Source organism: Eulemur rufifrons, chromosome 2, assembly GCF_041146395.1.
Source record: "Eulemur rufifrons isolate Redbay chromosome 2, OSU_ERuf_1, whole genome shotgun sequence".
NCBI lineage: Eukaryota > Metazoa > Chordata > Mammalia > Primates > Lemuridae > Eulemur > Eulemur rufifrons.
Window position 1 is genome coordinate 28,365,077 of NC_090984.1, and position 27,319 is coordinate 28,392,395.

At 39.0% G+C, this 27,319-nt stretch overlaps 1 protein-coding gene across 4 annotated transcripts in view; it reads right to left on the reverse strand.

Annotated features, from left to right (window-relative positions):
* Positions 1–19,839, reverse strand: part of MAP2K5 (mitogen-activated protein kinase kinase 5) — a 242,706-nt gene extending 222,867 nt beyond the window's left edge. For all 4 annotated transcript variants that reach the window (XM_069458451.1, XM_069458445.1, XM_069458436.1 and 1 more), the window contains exons 1-3: positions 19,086–19,839; positions 13,777–13,825; positions 1,981–2,048 (exon numbers count right to left, since the gene is read on the reverse strand). In XM_069458451.1, the coding sequence (XP_069314552.1) occupies positions 1,981–2,048; positions 13,777–13,825; positions 19,086–19,220 (252 nt within the window). In that variant the 5' untranslated portion in view covers positions 19,221–19,839. The remainder of the gene's footprint in view (positions 1–1,980; positions 2,049–13,776; positions 13,826–19,085) is intronic.
* Between the last annotated feature and the right edge of the window lie 7,480 nt (positions 19,840–27,319).

Consider the following 27,319-nt stretch of genomic DNA (forward strand, 5'->3'; position numbering starts at 1 on the left):
AAAAATAATTAAACGTTGCATTTGAGAAGGTAAGCATAAGTTTTAAGGAACATATGGTACAGAAATCACAACTAAGGTATTATAAAAAACACAAATCATTCAGAATTTAATAATGCAGATGACATAAAAAGATCCCAGTATGAATCTGCAAGGAGGTAGGGGGTGGACAGTGGAAAATAGTGAATGAGCATTGGCTTCGCATAGGAAAATTCCATATTCACATCCACACTAGTTAAATCCTGGGCATGTCTCTTAACCATAGCTTCCTCATCTAAAAAATAGGGATGGTAATATCTATCTCACAGAGTGATTAAAACTTAAAAAAATGAAATATCTCAAGCATTTTTTATATAGCAGGCACTTAAAAATGGAAATGGTTGTTATTATCACTATGATCCTAGCCAGTCACAGTTTCAAAAAGCACAATTTGTAAGATCATACCAATAGTACGTATCTTTTGTGTGTTGTTATGTTGAATACATAATGAAAATATTCTGATGACAGTTCTCTGCAATGGACATATATGAGAAAATTAGAACCCATCTCCGTGTGTGTGTGTGTGTGTGTGCATATGTTTTTAAAAATAAGCATGTCACATTCTCAGGAGAGTCAGTCAATCTATCAGTGCTAGTGCTAGACCTTTTCAGCAAACAATCCTACTCTGCTTTTAAAGGTACAGATGAGCCCAGCTCTAAATTCTCAGCACACAAAGACTCCCACGTAAGTTAATGGGAAGTCAATGGGAAATTGACTTTTCCTACTCTATGCTGGTTGGAATGCAATGCTCTGTTAATCATCCCATCCTTCTTGTTCTCTTTCCTCCTACCCTAAATTAAAACTACTGGCGGAAACTCATACAGATAGTCTACAGTTTTCATTACAATGAGACAATATCCTGGTTGAAGTTGAAGTCTATCAAAAACCTACAACCTAACTGTTGGCTAACATTAGAGTCTCAGTGAAAAGCAAGGGCCTTGATTCCACCATTTCCACCACAATACTACTTTGCATTTGTATAGAACTTTTAAGTTTTCAGAGGGCTTTCACATCCATTATCCCATTTGATCATTACAATGACCCGGTGCAGTATAAAGGACAAGTATTATTATCCACAATTGACAGATGAGGCAACTACAGCACTGAAAGGTTAAGTGATTTGCCTAAGGCCAGGAAACCAGAGTGAGCTGTGGTCTCCTGACTTTCAGTCCAAAGCTCCTTCTACCGGACCACTGGAAAAGGTTTTGTAAACAGATTACAAACTCAGATAAAATAAAACTTGAGAGGAAAGCTCAAATCAGGTAAGCTATGTCTCTTCATCATAGTTGAATTTTTCAAGCTTAGCATAGAAGTTTTAGAAATGTACCCTTTTCTCTTCTGTATCAACTTTAGTACCAGATAAATGTTAACACAAATTTTCACTGAAACTTGAAACACAAAAGAAAAATCATTTCAGAATATATTCAAATCATTTTGATTCAGTAAGTAACCCTGTGGTTCATTTTCGGATGGGGGTAGGAGAATGGGCAGTACATAAAATAACTGAGAGTACATCTTTAAACTGTATATCCATATTAAGCCTGCAGCTACATTATAACTATAGTCTGGAAGGGTGAAAGAGATCTCCAGTTGAAAGTAGATTTTGAAAAATTTTTTAGAGCCCAGGGGTTCATTTTTAATGAGCCGTTACTTTAAGTACTGCATAAAAAATACAGGAAATTGATAGTCCATTTAGTCTGCACCATACCTAATGCAAAAGTCATTAAGATGCATTATTCTTAATGTTCATGATATGATCAGTAAGTGTCTTTTGAAAAGAATGCCCTTAACTTTCACGTAAGGATGTCTTTGAAAACCTTATCTATTATATAGAAAAATATATGGCAACTGTGACTTACTTACATATCTTCACTATGCCCAGGAAACAGCATCCTCATTTACATTAACACATTTAAAAATAGTCCTCATTTGTAACATACTTACATATGACAGCATTGCCTTCATTTCTTCGTCACTTCTCACTGTAATTCGATCACCATCTTCATCTTCATCTGTTTAACAAAAAAACATACTGCTGAGTGATAAGATTTACATTTTTTTAAGTGTACAAAAACCATGCTGGGTGGGACCATAATACAACTGGTTTTTTATAACTTGATATCCAAACCCTCAACACCATATTTTTGGAGGATGTTGGGATTGTTTGTTGTTTTGCTTTTGTTCGGAATACAATCAGGATCTCAATATAGAACTAAAATTTTTTTTAGGGACAGCTGAAAATTAAAATATTGCTAAGTCATTCACAATATATATCTAGGTTAAAGTAAATATAACTGGAATGTGACAAAACACTTTTGGTTTGAAGAACTTTAAAACCCAAAGAGAGGCCAGTCTTGTTCTACTATCAGTACTTCTTTAACTTCTCAAACAGCCCCCTGCCCGTCTCTCTCTCTCCATTCTTCCTCCCAGGCAATCTATCATGTCACAGTGGCCATGATAAAAATGGCTAATATTTAATGAACACCACTATACACAAGATACCATGACCTTTGCTTCATATGCAATTCCTCCTTTAAAACCTCACAACAGTCCTACAATGTGGACATCATAACCATTATTATTATTCCCTTTTCACAGAAGAACCTGGGGCCTAGTATAAGATTAACTTGCCAAGCAGCTCTAACACAAGTCCCTCCATATCACATTCTATTTAGCGGCACTCTCTCTTTCTCTTTCTGAACAGTTTCATTTGCTTTGGGTGCTCTCTGACCATAACAAGCTTCAAATGATGATTCATGCTATTTTGAAATAATCTAACAGTCTTAAAAATATGTTTTAAATAAGCATTTAAATTATTTATAGTATTTAAATAAATATTTAAAGGATTTAAGTTTTAAATAAGTTTTAAATAAGTATCATCAAGGAGGCCACATCTAGAAACAATGATACTTCTCTTATCCAAAGTAGCATTTTGAAATATCCCTTCAAAATAGCTTTCAGAACCTGAAGATAAACTGCATGAAAATATCAGATATCATTTTTAACCCAAAATGGAATTGTTGGCCTGGTCACCCAGCCACACCATCTGCCAGACAGGACTCAGAATGACTTCTGGCTATTTCTAAATGTTTAGCTGGCCCCTTCATCCTTCTAAAGATAAAGATTTGTCAACAATGAGAACAAGCCTATGTGTTAGACTCTAAATGCACATTTGAAAGAAAAATGCCAAAAACGTTTTGAGTAATATACAGAGCCTCCCAAGTAGACAACTTGGAAGGGCAGGCTCTTGGCAGGAAGCCTCAGCTCTGGTACACCTGTTAACAATTGGTATTTTTTTGTTGTTGTTGTTCAGTCTTGGGCATACAACTGCTGATTTGACCAGATGTGGAGAACACTGATCCCGAGCCTAAAGAAGCAGACAAATCTCTCATCATGAAGAGAATAAGTCTGCACAACGCGCTCTGGGAACATATTGAAAGGACAGGGAGAGTTCAGTTCGACACAGGGTTCTTCCCCCACCATAAGTCAACAGATCCTTCCTTGGGCACAGCTGCAGTTTTAAAGGTATCTCCCTGCTTGGTGACCAGGCTGTAGGGACCCTAGGAGGGAGTTTGTGCTTGCTCCCAATTAGCCTATTTCCAAGCAAAATGATACTTCCCTTTTCTCCCCGTAGCCAACAGCAATGTGCCAGCATGATGGAAAACAACACCTGGGCCAGCCCCACACGGTGACCAAGCCAACAGCTCTCACCCAGGTTTTCTCTCCAAAGCACTGTCTGGATCCTGGTTCACTCCCACAGAGTTCCCCAATTCCATGTGATTCAGAATCAAGTCACACTGTCTAAATAGCTAGAAGCTGTTGAGAGTCACTACCAGTATTATTACCAAGAGTTGCATTTTCACTGTAAAAGGCACACCCTGGCCACTCTGAACAACAAAGAAGGCACAGTTCTGAGGGATGTCTCACATGTAAAGAACTACAGAGGAATCTAACACTTTGTCTTTCTTTCTTTCGTTTTGGGTACAGATTCTCTGGGGCCAAATTGGGGGAGAAATGCCATTGTAGCTGTAGGAAGAGAAGAAAACAGTTTCTATATACATTCCAAAAACTAACATTTTCAAGGCTAAGTCTAAAGTTTTCTTAAAAATACAGGAGAGGGACAAAACAGAGTATAAAAGGATATGATATTACATATTACCACACATGAAAAGCACTTTACACTTTTGCTTTAAACCAAGGTCAAATTCTGTTTAAATACAGATCAAAATGATTTGTTCTTGACGAGGACCTGAACTTGGCCAAAACAAAACAAAACAAACAAACAAACAAAACACCAATTTCCAGTCTGAATGAGGTGGTTCTTCATAAATCTCACCTCTGCACTTCAGCTAGCTTATAGAGATGATGGTTGCGGAGGTACTGCTTATATTCAAATTTCCATACACATAAGACCTCAATAAGGTATCGTTCACGTGGGATGGGGAGGTGCTTATAGTTTATTAAAATAGGTTTAGTGAAAAACCTTATAATTTCTAAAGAGGGCACAGATTCCAGAAAGATCATTTGCATCATAATCTCTCTAAATCAAGAACAAAAAAAAAAAAAAAAAAAAGAGGAGAGAGTTCTTTAAGTTCTCAAAGCCAGGGTTTGAACCTTTTAAGGCTACTTAAAATAGTCTAGAATTCTAGATTTCCACGAAATCTCTTGAGGGATTATTTCAGACAGAAAAAAAAAAAAAAAAAGCTGAGAGGGAAGTTAGCTACCAGAATAATTTCTTATAGGGCAGTTCCATAAAAACCAGCTATGAAACACTACAAGGGCACTTGCTTTAAGTGGACAGAAAACTGAAGCCAAAAGCTTTTGATGCCAACCTGGTGGTAAAGTGTTAGAGCAACCCCATAAGGGGTCTGACTCCAAGAGAAAGATTTCAGATACATTGAAAGAGGCATTCTAATAAAGCCTGGGGATAAAATCAGACTTACATGATGCAGTGATTAATAGTTCTTATGGATTAATAGAAGACTTAGTTTTACGTAGGCACTGGTTTTCTTTACAAACTGTTCTTTGGGGGACTATCTGCTTGATTCTTTAATATTTGTGCTTAGTTGTTTTAAAGAAGACTCGTTCTTATCCAAGAGGAGACTGAGTTGGAAAACTAACCACACCCATGAGAAGACTGGTGGGGTTCTGGCCAAAAGGCAAAATCTCTGAGCTCTCTCTGACCCCTTGATGGTTTGCCTAAGAGCAAACCATTCAGCTTAACATTTAAAGTAAAAATGCACTTCTCTTTAAAGACAGTGAATTGATAGATATGAGAAGTTGGTGAAGGGTAAGAAAGCAGAAATACATACTAAGCAATTTAGTATGACAGTAATCTAAACCATTTTTCTAAACGAAAAGCTGGACATAGCCCATCTAGCAAAGATTCTGGATATTTGTCTATCAAACTGGATTAGCTATAAAAATTACAGTAGCTGGAACTATAAATCATAAAAACTAACATGGGACAAAGAGTTTCAAAAGTACACATATGTTGGTGAAGAACACTAAAAAGTAGTGGTACTAAGTAGAAAGAAGTAGAAAAATAATTTGAACTTTTTCTGTCTTATACATGGAGGTTCTTTGCCATCTGACCAAAAAAGCATTACTGGATATGACCAAGAAAAGGGAGGGTGGGGGAAACAGATCTGATACACTGGTTCACAATGAGAATTCCAGGCTTCTCTAGTTGCCTGGAGCATAGTAATATGATTTTCCAGCACATTAGGGAAGCAAAAGTAGAACCAGAAAGTCTACGTACTGGCTGGATTTTGTTAATGTCACTTAAAATGGAGGAAAAAATCCTAGCAAGATACCAAATAGAGTGCAGCAGATGGTAAACAAATATTATGAAGCAATCTTCACAAAATCTGCAGTGTGTCACAAATATACAAAATGGCAGAGTTTGGGAAAAGAGAATCATAACAGGCCATATGTTGTTAGCGATTTTATTTGAAGCAACATACAATCCAAAAGAAAAACCAAGAAGAGGAACATAAAGGCCCAACAGAGGAGGAAAGGCAGCCTCAGGTAAAGGGTGGTCTGAACAGCCTCCCGAGTGAGCAACAGACTCTGGAGAGCTCTCGGCCAAACACCACCCACTGTGGTGACAGGGGCTCAAGAGGGCTTTCAAAGAGAAACAATCTCGCTTTTACAAAGAGCAACAGAAAGTTAAGGCAATATATTATATGTCATTTGTCACACTCCTTCTGTGCCAGGTGGGAGTCAATTAGAACTACAGCAAAGGCATTTTTCCCAGGCAAGAGAAAAGAAATGAAAACATAATTGTAGAGGTTAGAAAGACATCCACAGGAAACTACCAGAAAAGATGTCAAGTTTAAGGCCCTTCTCGGGTGTGCAGTTTGATGATCTGGGCAGGACTAGAGGCTACAGTTTCTATGGTCAAATCTTCATATCCACGAGGCTCCCTGCCTCCCTCCTCTTGATTCTTCCTTATTTCTCTGCTTTCTTCCTCCTTCCAGCAAATAAAAGTGCCCACTATGTGGCAGGCATTATTCTGGGCACTGGAAGAGTAACAGTGAAAAAAGAAAAAACAAACAAAACCGTGCCTCTCGTGGAGCATACACTCTAGTGGAGAGAGACTGAAGGAGGTGAGGGATTAGACCATGTAGATATCTGGGAAAGAGTGCTCCAGGCAGAGCGAACAACTAATGCAATGGCCATGGTTACAGGAGTGGCTGGCATATTCAAGGGACAAAGAGGAAGCCAGAGTGGCTAGAACAGAATGAGAGGTAGGGAAAGAAATAAATGGGTTCAGAGAAGTAATGGTGGGACAGGGTTGGGGGCAGATGAGAAAATACAGGGCCCTGTATGGCATTTTAAGGACTCGGCTTTTTATTCTTGAGTAAGATGGAAATCAATAGAGGGTTTTAAGTATGGTAATCTCATTTAACTTCTAAAAGAATCACTCTGGATGCTGTGTGAAGAGGCTCTATGGAGGCAAAAACAGGGACAGGGAAACCAGTTAGAAGGCCACTGTCCCACTCCAGGTGAGAGATGATGGTAGCCTAAACCAAGGTGAGGTTTTGAGAATTCATCACATGCTGGATAAATTCTGAAGATAGAGACAATAGGATTTGGTGATTAATGGAATATAGAAAGCTTGTCCTTATTACTTCATTCCTTCAATTATTCATGTATTCCGGAAACACATATTGAGTGTCTACTATGTGCCAGATACTATGGTAGGATTTCTAGTGATTCAAAAATGAGCAGTACTGTCTATTGACCTCAAGGGACAACTAACTAGTCTGGAGCTTGGGTAAAGGACTTAAACATCTTAATTCCCATACAAATTAGCAAGACTACTAATAAGAAACGACTACTTTCATAAGACTAAAAAGGATTTGGATTTTTTGCATCAATAATATTTTAAGCCAAAATTTCAATAAATTAAAGCTTTCTTCAAATTGTCTCACACTCTAGGATGCTTATTAAATCTTACATGTTAAATAAGTTTTAGAATCAATGCAGGTTTATTGTGAATGACAATTTTTCACTAACTTACCTAGTTCAGCTTATAAGCAACCACTTATCTTTTACATATACAACAGATTAAGAAAATGAAACTTCTTTTTTTTCCAAGTATCTTATGATTTAGACTCCTTTCTGAAGCAAAAAGGGACTCCCACCCAACTACTCTTAATAAGATGGTCTTTGCTATTTGGATATAAGGATATTTCCTACAGGTATCACTCTAGTAATCAGCTATAGTTGTTTTCTATACTCTGAGAACTTATAACTTAATTGCAATTTAGCTTTCAATGGTCATACTATGCCAAATTTAAAATCAGATATGATGTATTGGTTTAAAGATTTCCACTCAAAATATAAAATCATCTTCTAGAATTTCATAAAACAAACAAAAAGGATTTTATCAATGAGTATAAAATAGTCAGGGTTGAAGAAAGGCACAAATAAAATAAATACTTATCCTATAACCATATTCTCTGCACCAAACTCAGATGCATGGTTTGACAAGTGTTAAGATACTTAGAGCTACAGATCAAGAATACATGAGTATCGTGGAAAAATAAAACCACATGGTATTTCTAGGTATAAGACAGCATTTGTTTATGCAGACTTAAAATGTTTCTTTCAAGTTACCAGTGAGATTTTACTGTCCAGCAGCACCAATCCAACAGTGTTTCACACAGCTTGTCTAGAGAAAAATCCAGGCAGAAGAACACAAGTAACAGATATGCACAGGAAATGCATTAGTGGGCGTGGTTGATTTTTATCACTCAGGTGTTGGTTTACTCATTAATCTGCTAATGAACCCACGAAAATCAGCAGGGGTCTCTGGGTTGATATAAATGTCAAGCTCCTACAACATACGTAGGACCCAGAAATGCAAACATACAGGATCTTTTATGGTTATAGATTTTAGCTTCATCTTAGAAATGTTGTCATATTTGAGAAAAGACAAATTATTCAATAACTGGTATGAAGTCAAAACTTTCTATCTGCTTTAAAAATAAAGTTGGATCCCCACCTGACTCCTTTCACCAAAATAAACTGAAGATGGTACATAAATTTTAAAAAAATTCTTCTGACCTTTGTAATAAAAATGCATGCTTCTAATTTTTTAAAAAACCCACATTATGAACACACAAACATACAAATTTATATACAAAACTAATATGTGTGTTTAACCTCATTAAAGGAGAAAGAAAAAAGAATATATTTTTTTCAATATCCTGGAATATGGAAGACATTTCTAAGTATGACATAAACCAGAAGTTACAAAGGAAAACATGATGAATTTGACCATGCAAAAACTTTAAACTTCTCTATGGAAAAAAGAAGAGACAATAGAAGACTAAAGCAAGCTGAAAAGAGCAATAAATGAACAAAAATATTTGTAACCTATACGACAAATGATCAGTTTTCTTAATACCGGAAAATCCTTAAATCAATTAGAAAAAGACAAATAACCAAATAAAAACATGGGCAAAGGTGACAAACAGTTCATAGGAAGTAAATACAAGTGACCAAATACAAATGAAAAGATGTTCAAGCTCATTTATAATTAAAGAAGTATAAAATAAAACAGTATGGTAATAATCTTTTTCACTTATCAAATTGACATTAACTAAAAAGTCTGCTAATACCCAGAGTTGGTAAAGGTAGAGGGAAATGGGCCTTCTCATACACTGTTGTTGGTAGGAGTGTAAACTGGCTCTATCTTTTAGAGAGCAAATATAGTAATATTAATAGATAATAAAACAGGAATACTCTTTTTTTTGAGAGAGAGGATTTCACTCTGTTACCCAGGCTGGAGTGCAGTGGCGTGATCATAACTCACTACAACCTTAAACTCCTAGGCTCAAGCAATCCACCTGCCTCAGTGTCTAAAGTAGCTGGGACTACAGTTGCATGCCACCATGCCCAGATAACTTTTTAATTTTTTGTAGAGACCAGGTCTCAGTATATTGCCCAGACCAGTCTCGAACTCCTGGCCTCAACTGATCCTCTTGCCTTGGCCTCCCAAAGTGCTCGGATTACAGGTGTGAGCCACCACTCCTGTAATCCAGGAGTCTCAATAGTTCCAACTCCTAGGAATTTAATCCTAAAAATTTATTTCCACAATGTGAAAAGATATAAGACAACTCCGTTGACTTCAGCATTTTTTTTCTAATACTAAAAAATTGTTAACAACTTAAATGTCATCAATAAGTTAAATAAATTAAGCCACAGCCATAAAATTAAGTATAAGGTAGTCATCCAAAAGAATGATGTTGATGTGTGCACACTGGTGTTGAAAAGAGGTCTAAAATATAAATTAAGTGGGGATAGGAAAAACTAGTGCAGTACAGTATATACTATGCGCAGAAAAAATTTCTACAAAAATACAGAAGAAATTGTTAACAATGAAACCAGCAAATTGGGGGGAAATTGGGACTTTTACTTTTTGCTTTCTTTCTATGCTGCTTGAATTTTTTTAAGATTTATCTGAACCTTCTAAACTAAAAAAAAAAAAAAAAAAAAAAAAGACACTAGCTACTAAAAACTGTTTTCATCTGCACTCTAGCTGTAAGGGAAAAAGGACCTAAAAGGAATAAGAAGAAACAGAGGTTTAGGACCATCAGCCCAAAAGGTGAGTTCAGCAGTGACAGGCCTCCCTCCTTTCACCCATCCCTAACTCCCCTTGGAAATACCATCCCCAGGAATAGAAATTAGAAAGAATACAGATACTGCAGACCCTCTGCCTCCCCAGGACAGTCAAATGTGGGAATTTGAATTTGGAGTCTGAATTGTCCACCACCAACCGATTATATCCCAAGTCTACACAACAGAACAAATAATCCAAAAAAGCAAATTACTCATTTAGCTTTAGATAACGTGCATTTTATAATTTTCATTTGAATATGGACACATATAACGTTCCATTTCATTCAGCAACTGTGTTCCTCTATGGCAGTAAGCTCATTACTAAGAAGAAAGAAAGAGTGGAATAAAATATGGTGCCTATCACCAAGAGACTCAAAATGCAGTGAGGGAGGAAAACACACACACACACAGTCGACCAGAAGGCAGACTGAGGGGGTTCCCTGCTCTTGTGCAGAGAAATTAACCTTACCTGGAATCACCAGTCGTTTCATTAAAGAGATGGCACTTCTCAGAACTGGAGAATCTATAATATCCTGACCCTTCCCCTCTTTTCTACTCAGTCAACTCTTTCTCTATATTTATGTAAAACAGAAAAATTTGACAGTTGCCCTTTCTCTTGTTGCTTAATTTATATCACTAAGTATAACACTATCTCTGTTGTATAAAAAATCAATTAGTGTTAGGTATACTTTTCAGCATTAAATATATTACCATAAATATTTCTTTGATTAAAGTATTTATTTCAGGGTTGTTCTATCATATCCATAAACCACTGGACTATCCTCCCAAAATCCAGTAAATTTGCTTAAAAGCTTTATCTTCTAAACTATTTCTTATACATAGATTCCATTGGTTCAGAAAATAAAGTCACCCTAGAGCACTCATGAAAAAAGCCAGCCTAGGATTCCAAGTCTATAATAGAAAGTACATGATAATCCAAACTTAAAAAACTAAGGACTGTCATTATTTTGTCTGTGGGTATGTTTTTGTTTTAATTGTTTTTTCATCTAAAACTGGTCCAGACACAGGTGGGTACACAGCTGCTGTCCCTCATGGGGGAAAAGGAAGAGCTTAAACTTAAACTTCAAGGTTTCAACTTTTCTATACTTACACTTCACAGGCTTTCAACACACTTAGTTACAGAGGGCAAGTTTTACAGTCAAAAAGACATGCGTCTTAATCTGGGCTCCATCACTTCCCAGAAATCACCTTCAACAATCATGTCATGTCTCTGAGCTTCAGTTTCCTCACAGGTATAATTTTCCTACCTCACAGAATCAATGTAAAGATTAGTAACAACCTAGCTAAGTCATCTTGTACATTGCCTGACATAAAGCAAGCCATCAATAATTATAGTTAAAAGAATCAGTATTATTATAAACCCTAACTGGAAGCTAATGAGACAGGCACAAGTTATCAAGGCACTTTGGGGACCCAGAAAGCAAGTAGAAAGTAGAAAGTAAGCTGCTTTTTGCCATGCTTAAGAACAACCAGAATATGTGCTTTCAAGAATTTTGACAATTCTCAGGACAAGTTGAGCACAGTGTTTGAGAATATATGCTCTAGAATCTACTCCAGAAACTCCGCTTTATCACCTACTACCTGTGAGACTGTAAGTTGCTTAAAAGAGATGTCCTTTCCTCAACTAAAACGGAGCTAATAACAGTCCTTCAAAGTTCTTCATGAGGATCTTGTGATGGTTAAAATAAATGAGATAACCCATGAAATGCTCTTAGTCCATCATCCATCAACAGTAAATATTCCAAATTTTAACTATCAGACTGTCCATGAAACTGCTGGCACTCTCAAGCAGTTTAGTAAAAGGAATCTCAATAGAGCTTGCAACACTAATACATATATTTCAGATATACGCACTATTTTGCTATAGTATATAAATCCTAGTGTGATTAATAAAATACTAATTACATTAAAAGTTCTACTTATAGCTTTAAAAACAAACAATGACTGTTGAAAAATATTCAAACAATAGGGAAGTATATGGAGTAAAAGTGTGCTCATTCATCTACCACTAGCCCACCTCCTGGGTCTCAAAGCCACTTTTCAGGGAAAGCCACTGGAAGGCACTGCAGTGGGCACTCTTCAGAGCCTATCTCTCAATAAATACATGATTTTGGGGGAGAAGGGTTAGACTTTTTACAAAATGGGATCATATCATACGTATTATTTTTCATTCAATAATATATCATGGATATATATATATATCCATGTCAATGCAAAAATCCTAACTCATTCTTTTTAGTTGCTGTTTACTGATTCAAATTATGGATAATTATAATTTATTAACCCACTATACTATGAATTTACTTTGCTTCTAACTTTTTGCTCTTAAAAATAATCCCACAATGAATACTTTGCTTGAAGGGTATTCAACACATCTGTAGCTATTTCTGTTGAATAGCTTCCTAAAAGTGGATCTGCTAACTCAAAGGTTTTGCACATTTTACATGTTAATAAGTATTGCCAAATTGTCCTCCAAAGAGGAGGTACCCATTGTATTCTGTCAGTAATCATCTTCTTAAAAAACAGGAACAAAAAAGCATACTATTATGTGGAAACACTGAAACTTTTCTACATTGAAAAGTGGCCCTCATCTTCAAAAAAAGATGGGAACCACAGTTCTAAACCCTCACTTTATCCTTCTCAGCACCTTAGCGTCTATGCTACTGACTAAACTCTAAAATCTTTTTTTTTTTTTTTTTTTTTTGGAGAAAGGGTCTTGCTGGGTTGCCTAGGCTGGAGTGTGCAGTGGTGCGATCATAGCTCACTGCAGCCTCAAACTTTTGGGCTCAAGTGAGTCTGCCACCTCAGCCTCCCAAATAGCGAGGACTATAGGCGCACACCACCGTGCCTGGCTAATTTTTTTTTTTTTTTTGCAAAGATGAGGTCTCACTATGTTGCCAAGGTTGGTCTTGAACTCCTGGCCTCCTGTCATCCTCCCGCCTCAGCCTCCCAAAGGGCTAGGATTACAGGCATGAGCCCAATAGCCTGGCCTAACCTCTCATCTTAATATTACTCAGACCATGATCTCCCCTGCAATGACATGGTTCATGTCAAAACCAGTTTTCTAGTCCCCAAGCCATCCCAGCCCTGTCCTCAAGACAACTATGAGGAGAAAGGAAGGACTGAAGACCCGAAGTGTTCCCATCATCATCTAGCAATCCTGCCAAGCCCCACTGAAACAGAATTATTCTGTGCAATTCTCATGTAAAAGCTCTATTTTGTTGCTGTTTTAAAACAGCAATGGATTAAAATCTCTTTATCAATAATCATTGGCCTACAGGTAGTTTACACGTTTCATTTTGTCCCGCAACATTATTACAATGAGGAGCAAGAGCAAATAAAGGTCACCTTGGTAATTAAAGCTATATTGTAGAAATATGCTCACCCAAGATATGATTAAATAAGAAAATATTACTCGGTTAAGTATCATCATTAAACTTGTATTAATTTATAAATATTTAAATGTACCATATGATAATCATAAATAATCTGTTTTTGTCAGTTTCTAAAGTAATGCAACTCATAAACCCTTTAAAAAATTACTGCAGAAAGAAATAGTCAAGAAAGTATACAAGCCAGACTTACATTCAAATGCTGTAGTTGTTGCTTCAGGCAGAACCTGGCCTATCACATCCTAAACAAAGAAAGAATAAAGAAACACAATTAGCCATCTTCTTTATTGCTAACATGTGGCAAATCCTAGAGGAAATATGAGAACCTGGGAAAGATTTTTGAAATGTTGGCATAAACTATAAAAACATTAGCTCATAATCACACTTAGCCCAGCAATGTAAACCCAGAGTTTAAATCTCTATTCCAGGGAGAAAAATCTTTAGGAAACCTTTTCTACTCTGTATTAATAACATAATCTTTTACTCATAATTCAACAGTGTATATAGAAATACAGTGTTGGGTATTTACAAAAAGTTGGTTTCTTCTATGGGAGGTTGTGGAATATACTGCAATGGAAAGATAAAAGGGTTGGAGAATCAGACTGACCTAGGTTGAATCTCAGCTCTGCATTTATTATTAGATGCATGACTTGGAAAAAAATCACTTAACCTCTCTGAGCCTCAATTCAATTATCCTCCAAAATGGATCTAGTAATACTTACAGAGGTAATGTAAAAATTAATGTAATAAACATAAGCGTAGACATTGTAGACATTTTCAACAATGTAGTTCTGATATATAACAAGCAACACCGCGCCTTGCACTCATAATGGTGGGAGTTCAACACACAAGTTTCCCTGATGATGACATAAACCCATAACGCCACATTGAATACAAACAATTCTTACCAACCTTTACTCTTAAGCAATAGAAAACATACTTAATGACACCAAAATAAAGTTAATCTGGCCTACCAAAAAAACCTTAAAAGTGTATATAATATGATATCAATGTTTAAATAAATCTATAAAGTTGAAAACACTTGAAAATTAGCCTACTGAGAAGCTTAACTGAAGAGGCACAGTACACCTCAGTTCTGGGGAAGTGATCCTCCATTTTGTCCAGTCCAACCCGAATGGCCTGCAGACCTCATTTCTCTCTGGGAGTTCTGCCACAAAGTCCCTCCCAGGCTGCGCAAGAACTGGCACCAGGCAGCCAGCTGACAAAGCTGCTTGCAATATTTCTCAGCAGGGAGCCCACAGCCCTTCTAAGCAGGGCACTTAGCAGAGTGGCGGCTGCAACTTCCTTCTAAAGGCAATTCTTTAGAAGCTTTTGCAGCAGTGGCAATTTGCATAATAGTCTTGCCTCTACAGTGCTTTCTTTTTTTTTCAAAAATAAATCTGTGCATATAAAATTGATCAAAGAGAACTATCTCATGCAGCTCTTGCTCATTAGAGCCAAAAGAGATTATTTTTTTCTCTGACTCTAGTCTCAGTAAATGAAACATCAACTTTTTGAGGAAGTATCTGTAAAAGATTTTAGTGTTAAAAAATTCTTTCTACATTCATAGGTAGAAAGTACTTACTGATAGAAAACTATAGGGCGAATACAGAATAAAGTACACAGGCAGTCCAGTGTAAAACCTAAAAGAATGGAATCTGGAGCCAAACTGTGGCTGGATGCTGGCTCTGCCTCTCACAGCTGAGGGAAAATCTCTCTGTGCTTCAGTTTCCTTATGTGTAAAATGAGATTGCAGGACAATCTTGTAGGACTAAATGAGTTAATATTTGGAAAGTGCTTAGAAGAGTATCTAGCACGTGGCAAGTACCATATTAGTGCCTGCTAAATAAATAACACCCATCACTGGCCAGGTGCAGTGGCTCATGACTAATCCCTGCCTTTTGGGAGGCTGAGGTGGGAGGATCAGTTGCGGCCAGGAGCCTAGAGCAATACAGCGAGACTCCATCTCTACAAAAAGTTTAAAAATTAGTTGGGTGTGGTGGCACACGCCTGTAGTCCCAGCTACGTAGGAGGCTGAGGCAGGAGGATTGCTTGAGCCAGGGAGTTTGAGGCTGCAGTGAGTTATGATCGTACCACTGCAATTCAGCCTGGGTGACAGCAAGACTCTGTCTCAAAACAATCAAACAAATAAAAAACCCCACATCACCGATCACTGAAACATTACAAAGCTTACCTCATAATAAAACCTTGAAATTCCAGCACCCAACAATCAATGGAGGATAGTCATTCGCTCACTGACTTCATCCTTCCACAGCATTTACTGAAGACCCTTTCTAGCTAGCATAGGTTAAAAAATGAAAAAAAAGGAGGGTGAAAAAAACTGCTCCATCCCCAATCCTCTATGTCTAGGTTATCACTAGTTACTTCCAGGGAACTCTGATCCCTCTACAGTATTAGCAAATTAATTTAGGATCCTTTCTACTTATGAATAGCAGACCCCATCAAACAGCAAATTTCTAACAACCCGCTGAAAACGCCACTGGGAAGCAAGGGCATGCTTTTGGTCATCAACATAAATAAGGCGCCACACATGCTTTACATGTGACGTGGGGAAAACGAGACAGAAAAAAACAAACCTGCTGGAGAGAACCATGTGAACACAACCATCTTGTTTCTTTAAAGAGAATAAAGTGAGGCTATCATAATGACAAAGGGGTAAGAAGTTTGAAAATTAGTCAATATCTACCAGTAATTTTTAAGTAGGGTACATTTAATGATTTTATGTACATTTTCAGGTAATATTTTAAGTAACTTATTTCCAAGTGACCATCTCCTCCCTTTGACAACAAAACCATTTTACCTAACCTGAAGAAGATTTCAAAAGAGAAACTAAGTTTACATATCGTAATGGTGATCATGTCTTGATTCTCTTCTTCTCCTTCCTTTCAATAAATCAGACAAATACGTGACAGACCAAAAATATAATCGAGCATCTACAACACGCCAGGAGCATAAAGCTCAAGAGCTATAGGCTATAGGAAAATAAGGACTTGGTCCTTGACCTTAGACAAACCTAAAAGATTAATAACATAAAACATAGCATGTTTGGCTCTATAGTATAATAAGAACCAAACAAAAAACATAAATAGCAAATAGTATTTGCTAATTCAGGAGGAGGGAAAAATCAAAGGCTCAGTTTAGACAGACATTTCATAGAGGAGGGGAATCTGAGCTGGGACTTAGAGACCATAGAATATAAAGAGCAGAGCAGAGAGGACTGGACACTCTCTCAACCTCCTGCAGTTTTCCCAGAACTAGGGACTCGTTCTTCAGGGAAGAAGAGAAACACAGAAAGCTGCAAAATAGATACAACAGATAATCCAAATGTCTCTCTCCTTCAGGACCAGGTAGGTCTCCTTGACATTGCGGCCAGTCCCTGAAGATTCAGACAAAGGACAAGGCCCAGAGCAGTCCTCAAAATTCTATGAGATAGGCACTATTTTTATCCCCTCTTTTTTTTTTTTTTTTTTAACAAATGAAGAAACTGAGACACAGAAGACACTTCCCTGAGTGGTAGAACTTGTGATTTAAACCCAGACGGTCTGGCTCCAGAGTTTGTGGTCTTAAACACTGTACTACTCGACTTAAAATAATATCTTCTGTTGTTTCATTGAGTGAAGTGAGAGAAAGCTCATCTTTCTCATCATAGACACAATCTCACATAATCTTCACAGGTTTTTGAGGCAGGTATAAGTATTCCTATTTTACAACAAGGAAACTAAGGCTCAGAGACATAGGTGACTTCCCTAGGTACTGGGACAGCTTACAATTAAACCCAAATTTCTTGACTCAAAATCTAGTGATCTGTCCACAGAACCCTAACTGCACGTATCCTCTTTGAAGCTTCCTCATTAAGCAAATATTTCAGGGTCCTACGAAGCAACAGAAACAGGGAAAACATACATCCATCTCCTCCACCAGTTTATCATCTAGTGGAAGAGACAAAGAATCATGACTGAACATGTGTGCTTTGCTGGGGGAACTACATAAAACTGTGGGAACACGGAGGTGGGGCACATACAAAGACTAACATGGAGAAAAAGCAAAACTTGACTTGGAAGGATAAGTGGGAATTGGCCAATTGAAGAAAAGGGCAGAGTGGAGGCGGCCTGGGCACTTGGGAGAAATGAAAGTAATTCTACGTACCTGGGGCACAGGATGCTCATAGGGGTGTGGTGAGAGATGAAGCTGATGCCAGGCAGGCAAAAGCCAATCAAGATGTGCCCAGAGGACCACGTGAAGGAATTTGGGTCTTATCATGAGGCAAGATATGCGTGTGTGCGTGCGTGTGCGTGCAGAGCTCTGGATGCAAAGAGAAGGGTGGCATTTGATGCACGGGATTGAAGGCTGCTGGCTCACTGTAGCCTCTACATTCCTGGCCTAGGCACCTGAACATCTGCATGGCCTGGGTGGTCAGTAGGGTCACAACTCAAAATATATAGAAATCAAGTTTTGATTGAGTCACCCAAGACAATCAAAAAATCACATCACAATCCTCCTCCTCCCATGAACCTGTGTCACCCAGCCCCCTCTTATCTTGCGGGTAAGTTCCACCACAGATTTGCTACTTGCAACAGTGCTTCTTGGTATATCAGTTTCTGCCTTCCATGCCTGTGTCATTCAGTATACAAAATGGGCACAATGTACCCCGTCTATCTCGAATGAATCCTAGAAAGATGAAATATGGCTGCAGCATGTGGGGGAGAAAATTACTAAGTAAAAGTAAGGAAATTTAAGTTCTGGTACCGACTCTCCCACTCAGGAGCTACACAGCTTTGAAAAGTCTTGTCACTTCACTGCTCTTCAGTAACTACCTGCAAAAAAGATACATGCGCTGAAGAGGCCACCTACATTCCATAATTTTACTTATGGCTCTCACATTCCATAGTTTTATTTGAAATATATTCTGAGTATCCTGAAGGTAATACATCATCAATTCTAAGGTGCACACTTTCCCTCTATTTTAATATCTTTGAAATTGGGCTATTTTTGTACAACGGATGGTATATCATAGTTAACAGGCAGTTATTTTCTTTCTTAGTGGTAAGATGTCTTACACTCAATGATGCCTTAAATTTGCTCAACATGGTAAATTAAAGTTGCCCTTGTTTCCCTTTCCTGGCTGGTCACCAAGTTCAGAGAACTTAGTAGAAAGACATGGCTGGAATCTGGCCAGGGACATTCCCTGAAACACTTAGGAAAAAACTCTTCTAGACAGCGTTTTGCATCCCAGTTAGTTGCCTGTGTGTGTGTCTCAGTTCAGGCTGTGAGCTCCCTGAGGACAGGGGTTCAGTCTGATTTGTCTATTTCCCCAGAGACCTGCACGTTTGCCAGGTTTTGGTTGATGCAATTAATCAATGCTGTGGTTGAAGCAATAAAACTGCCATCGCCACTAACACATGCCACCAGTGGTCAAGCTGCAGACTACCCAAGTCCCTGAGCCCCCCACTCGGGGATTTGGACGCTGAGATTACCACTCACCAGCACATCCCTGAAGAGTAACTGCGGCCCGGAGTGCACTGTCCAGTCCACCGCGCCACTATTTGGAATCTTGATGCGAATCACCAGCACCTGGTTCTCCATGGCATGGGAGGGGCCAAGGGTCAGCCAGAGCATTACAGGTTAAAGGGGCTCACATCTTGGGGCGGGGGGGTACCGGCTCGCCCCTGGTTAGGCAGGGACGTCAAGAGGTGACAAAGGGAGTGAGGGGTAGAGAACAGAAGGTGAAAACAGGGGACTGGAGGATGAGGGTGTGATGAAGAGAGAAGGGGTGATCAGGCAGGGGCCCGCAGGCACCGAGCCAGACCCAGGGTGTATAGGGTCTGAGGGTGTCTCCTGGCGGGGCGCACTGGGAAGCGGGCAGGGGCCAGCAGGAACTAGCGGAGGTCAGAAGGTTCTGGAGTTGGAAAGGAAGGCAAACAGTATGGTGAAGCTTTCTGCCGTCCGTGTGAGTGTGAGACGGCAGAGCAAGGACCCAGTTTGGGGTAGATACAGCGGCAGGGGTCCACCCCTCCTCAGCGGATGAGAAGGTCCCGACTGCAGGAGACTCAGTCCCGGGCTTTTAGGAAGGAGCCCCGGGACCCCCAGACCACTAGAACGCCGAGGGGGCCTCCGCGGGAGGGTCAGGGGGCGAGTCTTCTGTCCCACACGGAGACAGACCGAGCGGCGCGCGCAGGTTCAGCCCCGGCCGCCGCAGGCCGCGCGGCCCGGCGGTGACGGCAGCAGCGGCGGCAGCAGCGGCGAGAGGAGGAGGAAGGCGGTGGCGAGGGCACTGTTACTCCGGAACCAAAATGCGCGGCGCCGGAACCCCGGGAGCCGACGAACGGGACCCGCCTCCCGCGGCGCCATGTTGGAAAAGGGCAGCTCCCGGCGGGCGGCACCCGCGAAAGGGACAAGCGGCGCGGGGTGAGGGGGCGGGGCTGGTCCTGCTAGCTCCCGAGACCCCCAGCGCCACGTGAGCGCTGGCGGCAGCCGGGTCGCGGCAGTCTCTTTGCCGGACTCTGGTTAAAGACAGTAAGGTGAAAACATCTAACAAACGAAGGACAAAACGGACCTAGGGCTGCAATCCGCCAAAAGCCAATTAAGGCTTAAAATTGCGTACTGTTTCCCTTTACAAAAGCCTCATAAAGACAGAACTTCAGCTCGGGTTTATCCCTAGTTTTTCAAGCCGTGCACCTGAATATTCATGGGGTTTTGTGCATCAAATCAGCAAGAGAAAGGCAAGAACTCAAAAAAATAGTCTTTTTTTTTTTTTTTTTTCCAAATCACAAGTCCAGAGGATCGCCTTTCTCCCACATTGGGAAACGTATATAAATTTTTCAATGAGGTTCTTTACCCCACGAGTGCCCTAAAATAGAAAACAGTCCCCTATTCAAAAGCAATAGTAAAGAAACTCTGTAAAGAGTTTAACTGCCTGGGGACAGCTGCAGTAGTAGCATCATCACCACTCATTAAACTATTGCAAAAATATCCAGGCTAGCCCATATATTTTCAACTAAATTGCAATGCTTACGCAGTCGGTGATACCAGGGCAGTAGCACTAAACCTTGGTTAATTTTAAATGCCTTGTTACCTCAGAGTTTTTAACGCATGATCTTCTCAGTCTTTGGTGCTTTATACGGAAGTTTGTTTATAAATTGCACCGTATCGGTTCGTCTTTTTTCTGTTTCTAATCAAGGTACAAACATCGGCTTGCTTTTTTGGGTTGAATTTTGTATTAATTCAGTGGAGGAGTGGTGTCAGTTTCCCTTGTAACAGTTGATTAATGCCAGAGTAAAAATGATTTAAATGTTGGTCATTTTCAGTATAATATCAAGTTTTTTGTGCATAATTTTCTCTGCCTGAATTTCTTTTATATTTAATTTGAAAGGCCACTGTAGGAGATAAATGATCACCTTTTAGTTATTGCAAATTAATAGCTTAGGTAGAAATTCATTTAGTCAGATCCTCCAGATATTCTAGGAATTGCCCCTTTCTACCTGCACTTCTTCAATCCAGTGAAAAATAAACTGTTCATCCAAGGTCCCCGTGTACTTTTTATTCAAAATTCATTTCCTATTATTAGAGGAAATAGACCACAAAACTAGAGATTTTCTATGAATCTATGGTTTGTTAAAATGTCTCCTTTATTCATAGTACCATGGGGAAAACCAACTCAATTTGCCAAATTTGCATACATATTCTGAAGCTTCTCTTACACTAATGGCAAACTCATAACTCTTCCCAATATTTGCAGAGCCAATATAATCACACTTCAGTTCTTCATAGCCTTTATGTAGTAAGAAATCTTAACTTTGATGATTTGAGCATGGATTTTCCAGAAAACTCTAACCCTCATTGCAAAAAGCATTGTAGTCACAGATAATACAAGACCATTCCACTGGATATCATAAATAGCAAAATATAACTTTTTCATCTCTTTACCAAATAGAGCTTAATTGTCTAAATTTAAAGAATATTTAATATTCAACATTAAAGTTGCAATCTTAAGACTTTTGCATATAGTACTTTTTTTCTTTTTTATTAGTGGATATAAGTCAGTATAGTTACTCAGGCATTGGCTGAGATAGTTTACTAGCCATAAAGCAGATTTACTATGGTAAAAACCTGTGCTTATTTCTATTTTTCCTACTTGAAGGACTTCTCATAAGTATAACAGAAAATCCCTCCTCTCACAAAGTTGTATTCTGATGAGGGGAGACAGACAGACAAATGAGTGAAATATATGTTAGATAGTGGTAAACACTAGGAGAAAAATGAACCCAGAGGAGAAAATAAAAACAATGCAGTTCATCAGAGTAATAACATTAAGGAATATTAAAACTGGCCCGTACTGACTCCAGTTAACTGGTAAACAACTCAAGAGTTACATTTCTGTAAAGTTAGGTGTCTAGTCATTTTTTTACATTTTAAAATTTTTAATTGTCATAAAATACACATAAAATTTGCCATCTTAACCATTTTTAAGTGTACAGATCATTAGTGTTAAGTATATTTACAATTTGTATAACCAGTCTCCAGATTTTCATCTTGCAAAACTGAAACTCTACACTCATTAAACATCTGCCCACTTCCTCTTTCCTCCAGCCCCTGCCAACTAACATTCCACTTTCTGTTTCTATGAGTTTGACTACTCTAGATACCTCATATAAGTGCAATGATACAACATTTGCCTTTTTGTGACTGGCTTATTTCACTTAGCATAATGCTCTCAGGGTTCATTCATGTTGTAATGTGTCAGCATTTCCTTCCTTTTTAAAGCTGAACAAAATTCTATTGTATGTATTTACCACATTGTGTTTATCCATTCATCCACTGATGGACATTTGGGTTGCTTCCACCTTTTGGCTATTGTGAATAATGCTTCTGTGGACATGGGTGTACAAATACTGTTTCTGTCCCTGCTTTCAGTTCTTTTAGATAAATACTCAGAAATGGAATTTCTGGGTCATATTTTGTTTAATTTTGTGAGGAACCACCATACTGTTTTCCACAATGGCTGTACCATTTTACATTTCCACCAAAAGTGCATAAGAGTTCCAATTTCTCCACATCTTCACCAACACTTGTTATTTTCTGTATTTTTTATAGCAGCCATCCTATTGGGTGTGAAGTGATATCTCATTGTGGTTTTAATTTGTATTTCTCTCATGATTAGTGATGTTGAACGTCTTTTCATATTCTTCTTGGCCATTTGTATGTCCTCTTTGGAGAAATATCTACTGAAGTCTTCTGCCCATTTTTTAATCAAGTTATTTTGTTGTTGTTTTAAAGTGATTTTCTTTAATGAGGAAAATCACATTTTGCTATTATAAATTCAGAAAGGTTTTCTTTCATCTCATTACCTTGCTCTCAATCTCGAATCTTTAACCTAGAATCTGAGCCCTTCCCGCCACCTTCACTGCAACTACCCCAGTCCAAACTATTCTTTCCTGATCTTCTGTTTTTACCCTTTCCCCTACAACAAGTAGTTACAGTTGGATCAGGTCACTTGTTTGATTAAAACTCTCCGGTTGGCTTCCTATCTTGTGCAGGGTAAAAGCCAAAGTCCTTTCCTTTGGCCTACAAAACCCTACACATTCTGCCCCCCATCCCTTTGGAACTCCTGAACCTTATTTCCTGCTACTCCTCCTCACTCACACCAGCCTCTCCTCACTGTTCCTTGAACATGGCAGGCGTTCCACCTTGGGGCTTTGCATTTGCCATTTCCTCTGTGTGGATTGCTCTGACCCTAGATATCTACGTGGCTCATTCCCTCACATTCTGCAGGTCTTGACTCAAATGTCACCTTCTTCCTGAGGTCTTTCCTCTATTGAGATTGCAAACCAGCCCCAAGCCCACCCACCCACGGATACAAGCAGGAAAGTGTGCATGATTCCTAATCCTCTTCTAGTTTATTTTCCCTCTGGCACTTACCACAATTTAACATACCACATATTTTACTCATTTGTCTGTCTGTCTTTCCACTAGACTATAACTTCATGAGGGGAGAGAATTGTGTGTTTTATTCATTTCCATATCCCTGGTACCTAAGAGAGTACCTGGTACATCCCGGGCACTTTAATAATATTTGTTGAATGCGTGAGTTTTGAAGGCAATGTAGATTGAGCAATAGGAATGCAACTTCCATATGCTTCTCCTGCCTGCCTTGAGTATCACCTGCTTCTTTGCCTTCCCACCACCACAAGATTGATAGAATAACAATCATAGACTCCCATTAAACAGTACATTTCATAACTAATATTGATTGCCTCCCATGTTGAAGAAATCCAGGCCGGGTGCAGTGGCTCACGCCTGTAATCCTAGCACTCTGGGAGGCCGAGGCAGGAGGATCCTTTGAGCTCAGGAGTTCGAGACCAGCCTGAGCAAGAGCGAGACCCTGTCTCTACTAAATATAGGAAGAAATTATATGGACAACTAAAATTATGTATAGACAAAATTAGCCAGGCATGGTGGCACATGCCCGTAGTCCCAGCTACTCGAGAGGCTGAGGCAGGAGGATCACTTGAACCCAGGACTTTGAGGTTGCTGTAAGCGAGGCTGACACCACGGCACTCTAGCCTGGGCAACAGAGTGAGACTCTGTCTCAAAAAAGAAAAAGAAATCCACCTGTCTCCTTCAGAGCCTAGTATGGGCCCTTGCATATAACACTCCAATAGTTGTTGATTAATTTTGATTTAAAAGAACATGAAGAGAATAGAGGATGGAAGAACTTTGCAGCAGAAAAACCTGGCAGACACCATTCTAACGGAGCAATCAGGTTTAACATCACCAGCGATAAACCATGTTGACATGATGTACTCTCTGATGTGATGCCATGAGAAGGGCACTTGACCTCTGGGGCCTTCTTCCCCAAAACCCATAACTCCAGTCTGATCATGAGAAAAACATTAGACAAACTCAAATTGAGGGACATTCTACAAAATACCTGAAAAGTACTCCTCAAAACTGTCAAGGCCATAAAAAACAAGGAAAGTCTGAGAAACCATCACAGACCAGAGAAGACTAAGGAGACATGATGTCTAAATGTAACGTGGGATCCTAGATGGAATCATGGAACAGAAAAGGGACATCAGTAGAAAAACTAGCGAAGTCTGAATAAACTCTGACACTCAGTTAAGAATAATGTACCAGTGTTGACTTTAGTTTTGAGGTATGTACAATGGTTATGGAAAATGCTAACATTAGGGGCACATGGAGGTGAGAGTGTGCTAGAACTCCCTGTACTGTCTTTGCACTTGTCTGTACAGCTAAAATTATACCAAAATAAAAAGTTTTTTTTTTTTTTTTTTGAGACAGAGTCTCACTTTGTTGCCCAGGCTAGAGTGAGTGCCGTGGCGTCAGCCTAGCTCACAGCAACCTCAAACTCCTGGGCTCAAGCGATCCTCCTGTCTCAGCCTCCCGAGTAGCTGGGACTACAGGCATGCGCCACCATGCCCGGCTAATTTTTTCTATATATATTTTTAGCTGTCCATATAATTTCTTTCTATTTTTAGTAGAGATGGGGTCTCGCTCTTGCTCAGGCTGGTCTCGAACTCCTGAGCTCAAACGATCCACCCACCTCGGCCTCCCAGAGTGCTAGGATTACAGGCGTGAGCCACCGCGCCCGGCCAAAAGTTTTTTTTTTAAAAAATAAGTTGCACTTCTACACACCAGCAATAATTTTAATTTGTAAAAAATATAATTTACAATAGAATAACAGCACAATAAACATAAGCATTCTCATCAAGTTGGTTAATATCTCTTAGTTTAAAAAAAAGAATATGAAGAGACATGGACAAAAATGGACACAGACAAACTCCCAAAAGCCGGACGGGAACAATCCCAGCACTCATGCAGGAGCAGACATGGAAGTTCAGCCGGTTATTTATGAAGCACCACTGTAGGCCAGGCACTGTGGAATTTAGATACTCTAACATGAATTCATTCATTCATTAAAATGCCATTGCACTTCATTTCTACATACTACATTTTCCTTTAGGTAGCGTAGGCTGGTGTTCCTACGAATCACTTAAACTTTATAATGCCTCTCTTCTCATTGTTTGAACATATCTATGTTATTTTCTTTATTTGTAGGAGTACTAATCATAACAAAACATAACTCACATTAGTGTGGCACTTCACAGCTTTAACAGCACTTGCGCATCTGTTGTCTGACCATGTGCATCGTAGGACAAGTGCATGGTAGCAGCTGAGAGCAGGGACTCTGGACAGACTGCAGGGATTGGAATGACACCGTGTGTAATCTTGGGCAAGACCCCCCCAGTTTCCACAGCTGAAAAATAAGCATAAAAATAGTGCCTACCTCATAGGGTTATGAGAGGATGAGTAAATTCGTATGTGTAAAGTCCTTAAATGAGGACCTGGCACAAATAAACGCTATGGAAGTGTTAGATGAACTTCTTGTTGTATACTTGAAGACACTGAGACTTAGAAAACTCTAATTTTTCTCAAAGTTGCTCAACCAGCAATGGTAGAGCAAGAGCTTAAACCATTTCTTTTATCTTCAAAACATGGTTCTTTTTATTACATACATAGTAGAAAAGCAGTAAACACCAAACTAAACAGCATGATTGGGAATCAAACATAGGCATGCAAGAATGATAATAAAATTTGAGAATTAAAGGGATCTTACAAAATCACCAATCTAATCCCCTGCCTCATTCAAGAATTCTCTCCGCATCTACCCGAGGAATTATCATATATCCTCTCTGGACATCTTCAACAACAGAGGACTCACTGCCCCATGAGGTAACCCTAATAAACATTCTTCTTGCCTCGTAGTTACTAACACATTGTTTCTTACTTTGTTTAAAAAGATCCTAGTACTTTCTGTTTAATGTTTCACTTCATTTACTTCTACATATCATTCTAAGTTTGACTTTAGAATAGTAAATTTTTTTTTTTTTTTTTTTTTTTGAGACAGTCTCACTTTCTTGCATGGGCTAGAGTGCCATGGCGTCAGCCTAGCTCACAGCAACCTTAAACTCCTGGGCTTAAGCGATCCTTCTGCCTCAGCCTCCCGAGTAGCTGGGACTACAGGCATGCGCCACCATGCCCAGCTAATTTTTTCTGTATATATTTTTAATTGTCCATGTAATTTCTTTCAATTTTTAGTAGAGACAGGGTCTCGCTCTTGCTCAGGCTGGTCTCGAACTCCTGAGCTCAAACAATCCACCCGCCTTGGCCTCCCAGAGTACTAGGATTACAGGCGTGAGCCACCGCGCCCGGCCCAGTAAAATTCTTAATATGAGAAAATAGATGGCACCTTCTGAAATGCCTCAAATGGATAATGCAACAAGATTCCAATCTTCCATTTTTCAGAATACATAGTTAATTCATTACATCTGAGATAATATTTCAAAACTTACTGCTGTTCTTGAAAAGCATCCATATGATCTCCAATTAAAGTATCCTTTTTTAAAAGCTATAAAGACAAAGGCAAGTTTTCTTTTTAATTTTGAATCATTACATATTTATCCAAAATAGAACCTTTATTATATGATAAATATTGGAAACAAAAATTAGTAACGCCTGGTTGTGTGCAGAAGCAGTCTTTTTCAGAATGGCTTGAATGGCCTCTGTGTAGATTCAGAACTGCTAGATTTTATTGGCAGGTAAAGTTACTAAAATTTGCCTTCAACATGGTCAATGTCAAAAGTATTTGTTGGATAAAGGAATGACTGTTGATTTTTAAATGTGGTCTAAAATTAAGT